Genomic DNA, 17262 nt, shown 5'->3' with positions numbered 1-17262 from the left:
CTATAGAAGCTTTAATTTTTATCCTTGTCATTATCTCCATCACTGTTATTTCAATTCTATGCTGAGGATCCTGGGCCAGAGTAAAGGTCCTTGGCAGGAGCTCTTGGCAATCCTAAGTAAAGTGCTTTTGTTATTTCCCCTGCACTCTTGCTTATATGTTGGAATCTTTTGGAAAGGCTCTTGCAATTTCTTGGTGAAAGAAATTATTTCTTCTACGTGGCCCAAAGTCAGCCTGACTTTCCCATGTGCTATTTTACAGATTGTGTTTGCATGTCTGGAATGAGAAAGCACTGTGCACTTAATTTTATTTTTAAGACAAAATGTAACAGCCATGGTGGTGCGGATGCTAGCTAACACACGTGGCAAGTTAACCGAGTGCCAAGCAGTGTTCTAAGCCCTTTGCATGGATTTTTTCCTTTTCTCTTAATCCTGCTAAGTCTATGAAATATGTAGTAGTATTAACTTGTTTTCTGCTGGAGGAAATGGAGCATTCAGAATGTTTCCATAACTTTCCCCAGGATAGCTAGCTGGAGGGGAGCCAGCTCTCACCCTGGATTGTTTGGCTCTATAACTTGAAAGTGTGGATGATCCAAAACTCCTACCTGCTGTGATTAGCTTTTTATCTCATTGGTCTATTGCTTGAAGGGTGTTTAAGGGCTAGGAAAAAAGTGGGTGGTATTTTAATTTTTCTTAGCGTGATCCTGAAATAAGGTTTCTAGTCTTTGTGTACACATTGCATGGGCTAAGCAGCAAGAGGTTAGTGGAGTTCAGTGACTGTAGAAAATTAGTCACAAGTAGATCCACAATGGGCCATTTAAATCCATTTAAATGTATTTTGGGGCCCTACCCTGAGTGCTAAGGATAAATGTCACCCTCTGTAAACCGACATTCTTCTGTGATCCTGACACCCAAGTTATTGTTGAGGGTATTTCCCACATTTGACTTTGGGGAACCCCAAGTCTTAATCTTGCTGTCAACATGGCTACCATATTTGTTGGTAAGTACAGACAAATGCATTGTTGTAAAAATCTTTACTTAGGTTCTTTGGTTAAATTTCACAGAGACTTTCATCTTTTCACTCATTTGCCCCCAAATTGTTTATTGAGGCTAGTATTTCTTTATTTTCTCTTCCCTCTGACACTTTGACTGTTTTTGGTGAGTAACTTACTGAGTCAATGTCTGAGGGTTCTCAGGTCTCAATTTCACTTATAAGGAGACAAAATGCATGGGCTTTGTGCTAGCTCCTTTTTTTTTAGGAGAGAATTTAGCGTCTCTGGATTTATCTATGCATTTCAGATAGGACTTGTGAGTGAAGGCTTATTTCTTTCACAACTTGGGTTGTTCACAGTGTTCCCTAGACTTAAGATTTTATGAAATAAGCTATATAACTAAAAGGGGATAAACAACTAAAAATATTTATTTCAGGAAATAAAAAAGTTAACCAAAGAATTTTATTGGTACATTCTTGGACAATATCACAGAATTGAAAGAGAATGGAAAGGGGGAGTTTTTCAGCAAGGGTGTTTTTCCACTAAATTGGCACATAAGCAGCAAGATTAACGAAAGTACTTATTACAAACAGTAAAAAACATACATGCTTTTTTTTAAAGTCCTTATCACACTGGTCAGTCATAGGGGGGCATGAACAAAACCTCAAGACATGAAAAATCCATATTCTTTTCTTCAAATAGCTTAATCATTATTAAAATTATTGCAAAATATCCATTTACCTTAATTAAAATAACAAAAGAGAACACAAATACAAATATTGAACGTAAATTATTAACATGTACTGTAAAATACATTACTGGCATGCATTCCAAAGATGAAGACCTCTATTCAGTTCAGCCAATACCTTCCTTTCATGTGACCTATCCTTATACCAAAGATAGGTGGGTGGGGCATACTTTCTCAGCACAGTTTTTGGTCTTTAAATACCTTTTTTGTGTTAAAAAAATAACATGATTTGCAGTGGTACTATAATCATAATTATACAGTCATTACATATGTGGTTTTAATTTCTTTCTTTTTTTTTCTTTTAGTCTGCCGAGATCTTTTTAACATTTGAATTGTTTAAAAATTTTTCCAAATATTCTGCCGTCTGAGAGAATAGGGCTCTATGGAAACAAGGCATTCGAAAACAAACAGTGAACCAAGGTACAACATCAGATGGCAAAGTGCAAAAGTCCTCACAAACTGTACAGAAAATTTCAAAACCTTGCAGTCTGGAAGTACATACGTAGAAAGACAAGTCAGCCCCAAAACGTTCACTGTGGCTCTCGATGGTTCATCCTAAAGAGCCTGGGTGGGACTTGAGTCTCAACACTCCCTATGGTAGGGAAGGTCCAAAATTGCAGCCGAGTTGGCAGTGCTGATGCCAGTGACTTATTAAGCCAAGATAAAGTAAGAATATTTCATAAAGCAGCTGTGTAGGACACTTGGATCCTCTAACGTTGGTCTCCTGGCCGGGGATGCTCCTCCAGTGATGGGCAGCGGGCAGGACCAAAAGAGTCCTATGCCAGGTTGGGTGACGAAATAACTGAGGGTCTTCCTCTTCCATGGTTCCATGGAATGAAACAGGTTAGATAACCAGGTTATTATAACTGACATACTTCTTTTTTGCAGCAGGGCCTGAAAGAAAAATGTAAAAGGGTCAGTTGTAGCAATGACCTTGTTTGCAAAGGTAGAAACAGATTTAGATCCAGAAGGACCTGGGTTCAAAGTCAAGAAGGAACAATGCACCACTAAGGAACACACAAATCACTTTGGATTCCTATGACTGTTTCTAAGGTTTTGTCTACTAAAATCTGCAGTGTCCAGCAATTCTCAAACCATCTGTGTTCTTTATTCTGAGATGTCTCCAACCTCCCTCTTTATGGTTTATAATGGTTAGTAAATTAATAGTGGATGCCATGCTTTCTAATTAGCCAACCTTAAGCTTAAAGAGCCTACCCATGTTGCAGTATATTTTGTTGTGTAATCTTCTCCCAGACCTTCTCATAAAAAATGGTTTTTGCTTGGGAAAGGTCTGTCCTCGGTCACTGGAATGAATGTTGGTTGACTAAAGATTAGGTCAACCAGACTGTCTTGTTCAGTTAGGAGTCACACAATCAAATTACTGTTGACTGATTTTCATAGAGTTTGCATCAGTAAGTTGTAAATGTAATTTGTGGAACATTTCCATCAAAATCTGAGGCTCACTTTAATCTCAACATGGATGCATTACATTGTTTTCCTTAAATGTGGGATAAATTACTTATTTGGCACAGTAATTCTATGACCCAACTCTATTCATTCATTCATTCATTCATTCATTCATTCATTCAGGAGATACACATCAGTTGCCTACCATATGCCAGACCCTTTCCTGTTCTTGGGCTGGAAACAAAGACACCGAGATCCCAACGTATGACTCTGATTTATACTCTAGTTCTCAATACCGAGTAATATAATTGCTGTTGTGTGACATGTTCTTTATTTATTAAATGGTAGAAGTTTTACATCAGCTTCTGTTGGACACAAATTAACTGTCAGGGAGCATTTACTGATGGCTTATTTTACTTAATGTTTTTTATTCTAAATAGTATTATTCATTTAATACAAACAAGTAACAAGAGTCTTAAAAAATTCTTAAGTAGGGATTCATATAGGGATTTAGAAGAATGGAGAAGCCACAATAACACACTGAGAGAGAGTTTGGATCTGAACTTTGAGTAAGTAAAGCAGCCAGTATTTTACTGATATATACATGCATGTGTACACTATACAAAAAGACAGATTTTCCGGATTAAAAATTTAGACTCTGGTTCTGACAAATTCTGATTTGAAGACTCAGACTCCTTTATGAAATCACATTGCATTTATTAACAGAAATTATAGGAAAATTAATTCTATGAAATGGAGAGTCTTCTGGAAAATATGGTCATGAAACAGGTCAAGATGCCGCATCCTCGATAAATGCATGGTATCAGCAATGCCCCCAGTATTCTAAGAAGGTTCCCATTGTTGTTACAACCTTTACTGTCTTCTTTTATATGCTCAATTTGAGTATAAAGAGAATAGCTTTCTAAAAATGTTTTCTTGGGGTGCCTGGGTGGCTCAGTCGGTTAAGCGTATGACTTTAGCACAAGTCATGATCTCGTGGTGTGTGAATTTGAGCCCCGCGTCAGGCTCTATGCTGATGGTTCGGAGCCTGGAGCCTGCTTAGGATTCTGTGTCTCCCTCTTTTCTCTGCTCCTCCTCTGCTTATGCTCTGTGTCTCTCTGTCTCAAAAATAAATAAACATTAAAAAAATTTTTTAATATTTTCTTTACTCTGAAGCCTATTTACAGGGTCATAGCTAGAAAGAAAACTTGGAGCAGATAGGTGCAAGAAACAACCACAACCTACCTCATCACATGCCAATATGCTAACTATCCTCAGGACAAAGTGGGGGGAAATCAAAGGAAAAACTCAGAGGCTTAAAATGACCTAAATACGTGAGACTACCTCTATTGTGTGATTATTGTGTGACTGTTTTCCCTATAAGCATAACTGTCTAGTGAAAAAAGCAAAACACAATTGAAATTCCTCAAACAGGTTTTTTTAAAATACCAATTTCTCCAGAAGAGTCTTCAGCAAAAGAATAAGTTAGAATATGTTGCCCTTACATTGCACAGCTGAGTATTGGTTTGCATTAAACTATCATCACGATGCGGTAAAAATTTTGAAGTGATAATAACAATGGTGGAAATTTACTGATGCTTGTCATGGATTATCTTCTTGTGTTTGCAAGCCTTGAGATGAGTGCTTTCATGATTGCCACCTTACATAGGAGAGGTCTGAGGCTCAGAGGGACCAGCATTCCAAACGAAGGCTGATGTTTGAATCTATAGTTTGCTCTCTATACCATAGTTGGAAGACCATGCTTCATTTGGACTCACCTGCCCCAGGTTCTGATTTAGCTCTATCACTTACTTACTTGAGGTGTGACTTAGACCGGTCCAATGACACTGAACTTCTCTGAGCCTTTGTAAAATAGGTAGGATAATTGTCACCCTGTGGTCTGTTAATGGCATCAATGTATGAAATACTCCATTTTCTCATCTGGTAACATAATGCATGACAGTATTTTTATTTATTTTTATTTTTTATATAAAAACTTTATTGTTTTAACGTTTATTTGTTTTTGAGAGAAAGAGAGTGAATGGGAGAGGGTCAGAGAGAGAGGGACACATAGCATTTGAAGCAGGCTCTAGGCTCTGAGCTGTCAGTACACAGTCCAACGTGGGGCTCGAACTCACAAGTGGTGAGATCATGACCTGAGCTGAAGTTGGACACCCAACCGACTGGGCCACCCAGGAGCCCCCCAAAATTTGTTTTTAATGTTTATTTTTTGTGTGTGAATGAGAGGGCAGGAGTGAGGGACACAGAGCATGAGTAGGAGAGGGGCGGAGAGAGAGGGAGGCACAGAATGTAAAGCAGGCTCCAGACTCTGAGCTGTCAGCACAGAACCCGACCTGGGGCTCGAACTCGTGGACCACAAGATCATGACATGAGCCAAAGTTCGCCGCTTAACCGACTGAGCCACCCAGGTGCCCCCATAAAGTTATTTTTAAATTGCAACATTTTATACAAATGATTAGCCTCAGTTCATGCTTTCTTTGCAGAATAGCTGGAGAACATTGCAACTAATGGTGATGGAGTTGTGCAGGTCCTAGAATGGCAATTTACATGCATTTCAAAGCAGTGTCCAATGTATTATTATGTTTATTTTTAAAATGTTCTAGCCTTGTGAGTAAATAAGATAAGTGCCTGTGGTGTCTGATAATTCTATTTATTTGAATAGCAATGTAGTTTATGGCCTAGAAAAAATAATTGCTTACTTGTGCAGTGAAATACTTACTAAGGAAATAAACTTTTAAAATTTTAAAACAGAATTGTTTTTTTGTAAAGTTACAAGTTTTAAGGACCATTAGGAACATACGGCATGGTTCCTCTCAAATTTTTTAAAGTTACCTACATCAGTAGTTTTCAAAGCAAGCTCTCTTAAAGAGTTTATGTTTACTATGAGGCAGTGTTGTGGACACAGGCTTTTGCAATGAAGTGCTTTGTTCCTTAAAAAAACATTAGACATTCCAACTTACTCTTGGTGTATTATCAAAATCACACACAATTTGACATTAACTTGAGTGAACTGCTTTTTTCCTTGAGTTTCTCCCAAGCCTGTTGGTCTCACAAAATACTTAATTTCTCAAGTGTGTTCCATGGAACACTTAATATCCCAACTATAGGAAGTGAAGAAAAAAAAGGAAAAAATGGAAAGGAAAAAGAGTCTTGTGGATATTATACACAACAGTGAATTATGGGAAACATAAATAAATATAAAATTTGGAATGAATAAAATTAAATAGGTCTCTTTTCTCTCTTCCATATTTTTTAAATAATAAGGAATTGTATAGTTCATTAACAATATGCTATGTTTCTGTGAGCTGTTTTTAAAATTTAAATGTATATGTAGATATGTATACCTATCAGTGTCTATGAAGTGATTCACACAGCCACACAAATTGTAGGCAATAATATATCACAGCCTTGAAAATAACACATTAATGTATTAACATCTCTGCTTCACGTGCCTCTCCATCCACACATAGGAAATAAAAACACAATCAAAGCCTCCCCTCCTTCCCCTTCCCCTTTGCCAGGCTTCCCTCCTTGCCTCCCACCAATGCTATTATTCTGATGTTGGTGTGCCTCTGTCCCAGTGAGATTCATGCTGCTGCAGTCTGTGTAGCCGCCCATAAACTAGAGATAGTTTTGCTTTGTGTTTTTTAAATTGTTTAAAAAATACCATTCCATGCATATCCATTTGCAACTTGTTTTTCATATAACATTGTTGTTTTAATATTAATTTATGTTGATTGGGTAATCAGAGTTACTATAGAGCTTCTTTTTTATTTTTTAATGTTTATTTTTGGGAGAGAGAAAAAGCATGAGCAGGGCAGGGGCAGAGAGAGGGAGACACAGAATCCAAAGCAGGTTCCAGGTGCTGAGCTGTCAGCACAGAGCCTGATGCAGGGCTCAAACCCAAGAACCCCAAGATCATGACGTGAACTGAAATTGGACACTTAACCCACTGAGCCACCCAGGCACCCCATATAGTTTCTTTTATAAATATACCAACGATTTCTGTAATTCATTTTTTATTTGGTGGACTCTACTTACTTTATAATTATTTTCAATAGCAAACAATGCTGGAATAAATGGTATCTGAAAACGAATACCATTTCTAAAGTTAAATTATAAAGCTATTAACAAGGAGATATTATTTGCAATATAGTTAACTGACAAAGGATTGTTACACAAAATTTTTAACATAGACAAATTAGTAATAAAAGACAAGCTAATTTTTAGAAAATGAATTGAAGATATGTAAAGGTGATTTGTGGATAAAAAAAACATAAAAAGGGCTCAACCTCATAAATTAGAAAAGTGGAAATTAATAGTAAGAAAGCGTTTCATCCCCAGCTATTACAAAATAAAAGGTGTATTTGCACTGATACCATTTGCTGGTGAGGTTGGGAAGAAATGGGGATTCTTAGACTACACTAGTAGGAATGGAAAGTGATAAAATTTCATGAGAGAACCATTTGGAAATACCTAGAAAAGATGATGGACTCAGCAACTTTATTTCTACATATATATCTGAGACACTTGTTTGTATGTGCACATAGACATGTGTGGGCCTTCCACACTGTTACTACAATTATGTGGTTTGTGATTCTCTAAGAAGGAATTCTCCTATAGGGGCTGGGTGTATAATACAAATGAGCAAAGTGGGTCATGTGTAAGATATTAAGGAATAGCATGGAATCTGATCCACTAGAAAACACATGCCCCATCTGAATAGCATAATCATTTATAGGATGTTACCTCACTTTAGTCAGATATTTCATTTTTTTAAGTTTATTTATTTTGAGAGAGTTCATAAGTGTGTGAGGGGGGGAGGAGCAGAGAGAGATAGGGAGAGAGAAAATCCTAAGCAGGCTCCACACTGTCAGCACGGAACCCAATATGGGGCTCAGTCCCAGGAACCATGAGATCATGACCTGAGCCAAAATCAAGTCAGATGCTTAACCCACTGAGCCACACAGGTGCCCCCAGATATTTCATTTCTAAAAGAGGAGCTGTACTTATGTGTTGTTAGGTAAAAATTCATTTTTTATTCTTTTGAAATTTCTTTTCAAAATTCATTTTTCATTTATTGAGTGCATATTTTGTATTAGGCTCTCTTCCAGGCATTAAAAATACCTGTTTTTTTTTAGTGCACAGTTCAAAATTATATTAAAACCTTTAGCAAGTCAACGGAAAGAGGTCAGGGGCCAGAGTAAGTCTCTGGGCAGCCACCTGTAACTCTATGATGTTATTTGCACTGTTTTCCAAATTTATTTGATTGTGTAGCGTTCTCCCCACTTTTTAGTGGATCCCTTGGTACTGTACAAGAATGTACTTTGGGAAGTATGTTTGGTTATTTCTTAAATTTTGGCCCTGCCTACTACATTTGTCCTTTGTAAAGCCCACCAAACTGGAATACTGGTTTATTGCCTGATGGAACTTGGTTCAAACTGACTTTTCTATGAACCCATCCTAAGCCATATCTGTGTCTCTCCTTTCTTCCAGCCATTGCTTACCTGCCAATCATAATTCACGGTTGTTGTTTAGTTAAAAATACTTTAAGTGGGAGAGATTCTTCATATTAGAGTTTATGTTTACTAAAACAAAAGGAAATACTCCTAGTAATTGGTTCTGTGGTCACTGGACTGCTTCCTGCCTGTTTGTTTCATCAAGTAAATGGCCTTCGCCCACCACTTACTGGCAGATGAGTTGATGTTACCTTCAATTGTTAATTTGCACTCAGAATTTCAAAACTAGTAAACTTCCTATATTGTATTAAAAAATAATTTTCTAATGATTTTTCCTAAATCTTTTTTTTAAATTGACTATCATCCAAGAGTAGTAAATTACACCCCCTAAAAACATGCAAAACCCAAGAATGGGGAATATGAGTATCAAAAAATGAGGTATTCACAGTTGTGTAATTTGAACTCTGATCTAAGAAAAGCTGAGACTTTTCTCTATCTTTTCTTCCCCACCTCTAGCTGTGTTGCAACAACTTACCAGCAGAATTGTTGAAGTATTTGTCTTTATGTTAGGTAGCTGGACATCTTGACACAAAGAGCTTAGCAGGGGTGAAAATACAATCAGCTAAATACATCAGGATTCCAAATCACCAGTAATTCTAATCTAGTCACCAAAGATCCAGAATCTAAATGTCTGTCCATATATCCAACCGCCCATCTAACAAAATATTATTTAGCACCGATTAAATACCAGTAACTTTACTACATGCTAATTATGCAAAAACAGGCTTGGAAGTTTGCAAGCGGTTTGGTTCCCTTCTCATTCATTGTATATTTGAATTATTTGACAACATTTAGAGAGGGCTGCCATGTACCATCAGCAAGGGCTTGGCATTTCCTTTATTTTTTTTAATTTTTAAAAAAATTTTCCCCTATGTAGCATGATCAGGATGAGGCAGGAGATGTTAGGTCAGACTCACATTGAGAGGAGTCCCCAAAGCAAATTGGTATCTTTACCAGAGTTGAATGAGGGAGACCATTCAATGGATGATGGGGCATCGAAGCTGCTGGGACCAGTCTACCATGTTTGCAGACAATAAATAGTAATCCAGTTCAAGGGAAATAGAGAAGCAGCATCCTAGAAATCCTTGAGAAAAAATGTGCTAAGTGCTTTCCCCATTTTTCACCAGGGACAAAGAAAGGAGTCAGGTGTAGTCCATTTTGTTAATAGATTTTATAGTTGGGGAAATGATTACAATGCTTGTGGTAAGTGCTTAAAGATATTTGACAAGGGCTAATTAACTCTGCCTTGGATGGAGGTATATTGTACAAAGCCTGAGAAGGCTTCTCAGTGAAATGGGCATTTGATCTGGATGATGAATGTGAAAACATAGGAAGGACGCAGGTGATATAAAAGTACATACTGTATTCTCATTAAAGTGCATGGGGAAGGGAATCAGAAAGTTCTGGAACTGAAGGATGAAGGGGTAGGAGGGTCCAGATAATTACTTCAGTAAATATGCATTATGCCATATTAAATTCAAGCTACAGGAAATAGTGATGAACAAGACACAATCCTAATGGTTATCTAGCTTCCTAAAGGAGTCTCTTGTCAAAGGCCTTGAATGCCAAGTAAGGCAATGGTGTTTAGGAGGCCATGGGGAACTGTCAGTGCTTTTAAAGCATAATCTTCAACTTGAGTTTCCTCCCTACAATGCTAATTACCTGTCTCCTAATCTGGTTACCTCCTGCTCCTTGTTCTCCTTAAAGTTTCTCAAAGTGACTCAATTCAGGGAGCCTTTCCTGACCTCCTCCAGACAAGCTAGGTGCCCCTGCTCTACTCTTTCATGGCCCCTATATTTCTCCTTTGCCATATTGCACACAGCCAGGGTGCATTGCATTTTGCTCTTGTGTGTCTCACACATTAGCAGTGGAGATGTAAGAATGGAAGAATCCCTGGATTTTCCTAGTGCTTAGTAAGTGCGTAATACAAAGTGCTCAGTACTTACTGAATGAATCACTATAGAAGAGCTTCTGCTCTCTGAAGTCATTGTCAGCTCTTGGAGGGTCTTAGTAGAGAAAGAGATTCTCCCCTCCCCCCGACTCCCCAAATACATGGGAACTTCGGGGGCTTTGCCAACCTCTTTTTTTCCCTCAGTATCCAACTTGATGCTATTGTATACAAAGCTAACAACTGCTGTAACTTCTCAGATTTCATTTGTAAGTTTTAAATCACAACATTCTTTTTTTCCCCTTTTAGCATCCAGAGAGGCCTAAAACAGCCTAGCTAAAATTGAGAAATCAATTTTCAATTCTGCCATGAAAATAGTCAATGAACATTCTAGTGTTTCTTTAAAAAATCTAATTTGTTTTTTAAGATGTAAAGCATCAAGAAGAGGTTTACGTGGTTCTTAGATGTATTTGAAGCAAATAGACTAAGTCTCTGTTTGGAAACATCTTTAAGCATGGCCAAGTTAAAATCCGTCTGGGTAGTTTGATTGAGGCTGTATATGTTTTGCCTTAGGAAAAAATAAAAAGAATGGACTAAATTACTGCATTAAAGATTTCTACTTTTTCTTATGCACTCTGCCTGGGCACTGAAAGCTTTTGTGTATTTTGCAATTTCAATATATTATGGATGCAAGCATTCTGGAGCATATTATGGGTTCATTCCAATGGTGCATCCAAGACTGAAGCTGTGCCTGAAAGCTTGTCTTAAGGATAATGTTATGAATAAGGCAGTAGTGACAAAATAGTAGCAGAGTAATACTTAGTGTTCCTGGATGAAAAGCTCTTGATAAATCCAGGCCTTGCTGTTTGGGGGTAGGAGATTCATAGTCCATTCATTCATTTCTTTTTTCTTTGTTCCACTAATACTAAGAACTTAAAGTGTGCTAATAGTAGCTTGTTTAAAAACCAGTGGCACAAAGATAGGGGGAAATATTCTCTAACTTTGAACAATGCCTGGTTCAGTGTGATTCAACACATATTTATTGAACACCTACTTTGTGTCAAACATTATTACAGACAGGGAAATGTGGCCATGTTAGCATTCAGTACAGCCTCTGACTGTATGGAGCTTACATCATTTTGGGGAGAGAAAGATTCAGCTGTTTCTCATTTTCTGTTGTTATCTTCTATAAAGTTGCAATAAACACTGAATTGGTGAATTCTGAACCATTGCTCCTGGGGGAAATGCAGGGTTAGGTTCCTATGAGCCTCTGGCCACAGCATTTTATCAACCAATCAAGATATAACCTTAATTTATGTTTTTGTTTTTTCTGTTTGAAGACACCTTATATAATATATATTATTGATTGGTTACCATTGAACTCATGACTAACAGCATTATAACTCATAGTTGAGCAAAGTTTGAATAATACATGCATCCTGAACTCAAGAACACTACACAACACTTCAGCACTATGTTTGGGGGATATTTTAAATGGTGAATCACAGAAACACAAAAATACAAAACTTGGGTATTAAGCAGACTACAGAAGGCACCTTTAGAACTGAAACAAGGCAGAAGATCACCTTGTTCAGCCTCAGCTGAGAATGTGTGCAGTGACTCAATAATTTCCCTATTCTGCATGTATCTGCAAATGACTGTAACAGTGCAGCAAGTAATGGTTTTGGAGTTACAAATCACTTTCAGAAAGTGGGGGAGTCTGTAAATATAGAACCTGTGAATAATAAGGATGAACTCTATGCTGATGTCAGGCAATCCTAAACACCATGAAAGAAGTTGACTAAGGGGCTAGACCTAGATTAGGCTGAGGTTGCTGTCCTAAGAAGGGTTACAGTTAAGGTTCAGCAAGGCTGACATTTGAGCAGAGATTTGAAGGAGATGAGAGAGAAACTATGAAAATTCTTGAATCATAGAGTGAACAGCAGGTGCAAAGCCCTGAGGTTGGTATTAGAAAGGCCAGGAAGGCTGGAATTAAAGAGAGTGAGCAGAAATGGGGGTACACATGAAGAATTCCAACATGGCAGAAGGTGCCATCATAAACTTGTGCAAGGAGGAAGGGGTGAAAAATACTGCTTGAGAAACTCAAGGAAGGTATCAAGGTGGAGGGAATATGGAAGTGTGTCTTGAACAGTAAATTGTGGACATGTCTTGGGCAGGGGACACAGAAGTCATGGGCACATGTATTTAAGAACATTCCATGTGGAGGACATGACATTGGCAAAGGCCTGTTCTGTGAAAAGGCTGAGGGTTTGGAGAGAAAGGCAAAAAGTGTGGAGAGTTGAAAGAGGACAGGGTTCGTGCAAAGAAGAAAGAATGCTGGAAAGATGATTGGGGAGATTAATCTCAGATTGGCAATGATGTTTTACGTTACATATAGGGTAATATATGGATATGAAGCTGAACTGTGAGAAGTTCACCAATATTTGAATAAAGGAGAGAATGTTAAAAAAGTAACCTGAAGGATGGATTGAGAATGGGAAAGAGGTGGGTGGTAGTTATAAGCTAAGACATCAGCTAGCAGTTGATGGTGTGATTAGAACTGTGTGTGGTAAGTGAAATTCCAAGACAATACTACAGTGGGATTCTAAATGAGAAAGCATCTCATTGTGCCAGCAACACCCTAACTAACACCTTGTTCTCTTGGGCAGGAAAACATGGGAAAGTGCCTTCGGGGCTATCGTCATGGGTAGCATCCTTGAGGCCAGAGCTACCCTGTTTGTTTGTTTGACTGATTTTTAATTTATGAGGGGGTATATGTGACGTGACAATAAAGTGGTGTTAAGTTCAGTTAGGTTTACTTTTAATGTGACTATAGATCTCAGAGAACTCAGAGGGCTCAAGGAGAGGAAACTAAACAGGACTACTGGTCAAGGCAAAGAAAAGAGATGAAGGAAACCTTAACTTTCCTTCTTAGAATCCAATTCATCTTATGCTGGTAGGCCAAAGACAGAGCCTGAGAATGAAAGCTCTGTCTAGGAGTAAAGATTTAGTATCCTATGGGCTGCATATTTTGGGATACTGGCTTTGCAAGATAGAAGGATTGGAATCTGCTACAGATCCCAGAAGTCAGCCATAACTTCAGTTTAAAGCAAATAAAAAAACAAATGTTTCCTAAGTGTTAAATACTGGTTGCTGGGGATACAGATGTAGTAAGTCATTTCCCCATCCTGAAGGAAGGTCTCAGTCTAATAGACCAGACTCCCTTGTGGCTAAACTGAGCACTGAGTGCAAAGCTTGAGTATATAACAGTCAACTTTCATACATTGGCTTCTACAGTGTATGAAACTGACCAGCTCATACTAAGAACTAAACCTGTTGTCAATTTTAACATCAGAACTTTGATGATGAAAATTCGTTTTTTATTGTTATTAATTTTGTAACTTAATTTGTTGATTTATTTAACAAAGTTTTTATGAGCAAAGACATTAACATTAAAAAACAGTGAATTTCAAGGTGCTTTATTTTTATTTTTTTTGTGTAAGATAAATAACAAACTTAAAAGTAAAACAGTAAATCCTATGAGTTAGTAGTAGAAAAGTAATATGTATTTGGACAAAAAATATGTATTAAGAATGTTCAAAAGAGGGACACCTGGGTGGCTCAGTTGGTTGAGCATCTGATGCTTGATTTTGGCTCAGGTCACAATCTCATGGTTCGTGGGATTGAGTCCCACGTTGGGCTCTGTGCTGACAGTGCAGAGCCTGCTTGGGATTGTCTCTCTCTCCCTCTCTGCTCCTCCCCTGCTCATGCCCGCTCGCTCTCTCTCTCTCTCTCTCTCTCTCTCTCTCTCTCAAAATGAATAAATAAACATTATCCAAAAAAAAGTAACTATTTTAACATAATAAAGGTCATACATGAAAAAACCAACAGCTAATATCCTATTCTGTGATGAAACACAGAAAAATTTTCCTCTAAGATCAGGAAGAAAGGGACGCCCTCTTTTACCGCTTCTACTAAACACCATTTTGGAAATTCTGGCCAGAGCAGTTAGGCAAGAAAAATGTGTGCATTGGAGCTCCTGGGTGGCTCAGTCATTTAAGCGACCAACTTTTGGTTTCAGCTCAGGTCATGATCTCATGGTTCATGAGATCAAACCCTGCATCAGGCTCCATGCTGATAGCTGAGAAGCCTGCTTGGAATTCTCACCCTTTCCCTCTCTCTCTGCTCCTACCTGCTCATGCTTTCTCTGTTTCTGTTTGTCTGTCTGTCTCTCTTTCAAAGTAAATAAATAAACAAACTTAAAAAAAAAGAGTGTTAAAAGAAAATAAAAATGAGTAAGGTATAAGCAAAGAGATACTCATGAAGAGGTACAATATTTGTAATTTTGAAGAATCTAAATCACTAGCACTAGACAGGGGTTAAATTAATTCTAAAGCATTCTTTAATGGGACATTTAAATCTATCAAAGGTAAGGGCTATTAAGATGATGGAGGAACTTGGGAAATGTTTATGCCATAGCATTAATAATGTTTAGTACAAAGAACAGGTTACAAAATTGTAAGTACTCTATAATTAAACCTGTGTACTGGAAAGACTGAAAGCATTTGACCAAATTATTAAAAGCTAAAAGAAAGTTGGTGGACTTTTCAAATATGCCAATATCATAATGGACACAAATAAGATGTGGGACTGTTTGAGATTAGGAGTCTAGGGAGACGGAACCACTAAATGCACTTCCTGGTCCTTGACTGACCATGGATTAAGAGCAAACAAAACCCCAAAATATTGGCTGTACTGGGGAAAGTGGGAACATGTGAATTTTGACTTAATACTAAGTAGTAACATTGTATCAATATTAAAGTTATTGGGCATGAGATGGTATTAGGATTATGTAGGGCAGAGTCCTCACACTATCAGTTGAGGGAAAAGACCAGAGATTTTGTATTCAGATAAAGCATGGATGGAACAGACCCCCTACCCACACCATGCTTGAGTACAGATAGTGGCTTCTATCAGAGGGGCTACACTGGAAATTGGTTATGGCTGAAGGCTGCGATTAGCAAACTAGATTCTACAACTCTGGGCTCCCATAACCAATCCAAACAACACAGCCTGTGCTCAACCATATCAGGCACCTAATGGTTCCATATTTTCCACCTTAGTGTTTTCTCTAGAAGTGTTTTTATTCTCTACTTTTGTCTCACATGTCGCCCATCTGTTGCTTTGAGGAGGGTGGATGCATAATGGTCCTTCAATGCATAGATTAGGCTCATGGAGTTTAAGATGATTTAACAGTCCTGAGGGATATCTATCAAATTCCTAATTTAAATTGATGGTTTACAGTCTCTGCCTAAACATACTCTCTTTGCCATTCTAATGCCTAATAGACCCGTCTACATGGCCTGTTCCTCTTTGTATTCAAGGTCAGAACGCTTGTGATGTAACTTGAGGGATCTAACAGGAGACTGGAATTCTCAGCCCTGGAATTCAGCATGGTCTTGTGGGAATGAGCACTTAGCTGGATTAAAGGCATTGCGTTTGGAGAGACTAGACAGAGGAAGCAGAAGAGGGCCTTCTATACGAAAATATAAGGAGACTCTGAAGATGAGAGACAACAGACTTGGTGTGAAATGATAATAGAAAATTACTATGAACTTGGTTAGACAGGTTAATGTTATGATGGTAATATTGGAGAATGCCTGAATTCTGTGATGAGCTAAAATATATTGGAGTAAAGAATTGTGATGTCTTTAGTTAACTTCAAAATGGTTCAAAGTGGGGTGCCTGGGTGGCTCAGTGGGTTAAGCAGCTGACTTTTTCTTAGGTCATGATCTCATGGTTCATGAATTCAAGCCCCACATCAGGCTCTGTGCCGACAGCTCAGAGTCTGGAGCCTGCTTCAGATTCTGTATCTTCCTCTCTCTCTGCCCCTTCCCTGCTCGCCCTCTGTCTGTCTGTCTCTCTGTCTCTCAAACTAACTAACAAAATAAGTAAACATAAAATGGTTCAAGGCAAAAATATATAGATACAGATGAAGCAAATAGGGACAAATGTTAGTTGTTCAGCCTTGGTGGTGGATTATGCCACTATTTCTACTTTTCTGGATGTTTGAGAAGTTTTATGATAAAATGCTTAAGACCCCTCATCTCTAAAGCAAAATTTATGCTTCACAACTTTGCTTGGACCTAGCCCTACCTTTGTCTCATAACATTTGCCACCAGGAAGCAGTACCCGCAAGGCAGTTTTGTAGCTCCAAGAAGAGATGAAAGTAAATTGCAATCACTTCTGTGGCCCAGTGTAGAAGCCTGATGATCCTAATGCAGAGTGATTTTCAAAATAGTCATCAGAGTAAAAGGCAGGGCAGTGGAAAAGATGGCTAGATAGACACACAAGGACAGACACCACTCACTCAGCTGTTATGACCTTGGGCAAGTTACTTTATCCCTCTGTGCCTCTGTTTCCTCATCTAAAAAGTGGGCATAACAATAGTGTCAATTGTGTTATGAGGATTAAGAGTGTTAATGCATGTAAGACACTTAGAATGGGATTTAGTATGGCTTTACTCAATATATTCAGTCTTTTCTCTATGCACTTGCAGAATCTGTCACACACACACACACACACATACACACACACACACAACACTGACTTACTGTGCATTGCCTTTCCCTTGAAAGAAAGGGATCCTTGTGCAACAGAAGGTTAGGCTGTCTATAAAATGAAACTAAA

General features: G+C 38.1%; 1 protein-coding gene across 3 annotated transcripts in view; it reads right to left on the bottom strand.

Moving 5' to 3' along the window:
• Positions 1–1429: 1429 nt before the first annotated feature.
• The window catches only part of GRM7 (glutamate metabotropic receptor 7), an 876035-nt gene continuing 860202 nt past the window's right edge, over positions 1430–17262 (bottom strand). For all 3 annotated transcript variants that reach the window (XM_053897751.1, XM_019428301.2, XM_019428302.2), the window contains one exon: positions 1430–2631. Coding sequence is in view for 1 of the 3 variants with exons in the window: in XM_019428302.2 (XP_019283847.1) it covers positions 2582–2631 (50 nt within the window). In the remaining 2 variants the exon portion in view is untranslated. The remainder of the gene's footprint in view (positions 2632–17262) is intronic.

This window comes from Panthera pardus, unplaced genomic scaffold, assembly GCF_024362965.1.
Source record: "Panthera pardus isolate Hobbes unplaced genomic scaffold, ASM2436296v1 HiC_scaffold_8, whole genome shotgun sequence".
Taxonomy (NCBI): Eukaryota; Metazoa; Chordata; class Mammalia; order Carnivora; family Felidae; genus Panthera; species Panthera pardus.
The sequence above is the reverse complement of the archived record's forward strand: the minus strand, read 5'-3'. Positions and strand labels throughout refer to the sequence as shown.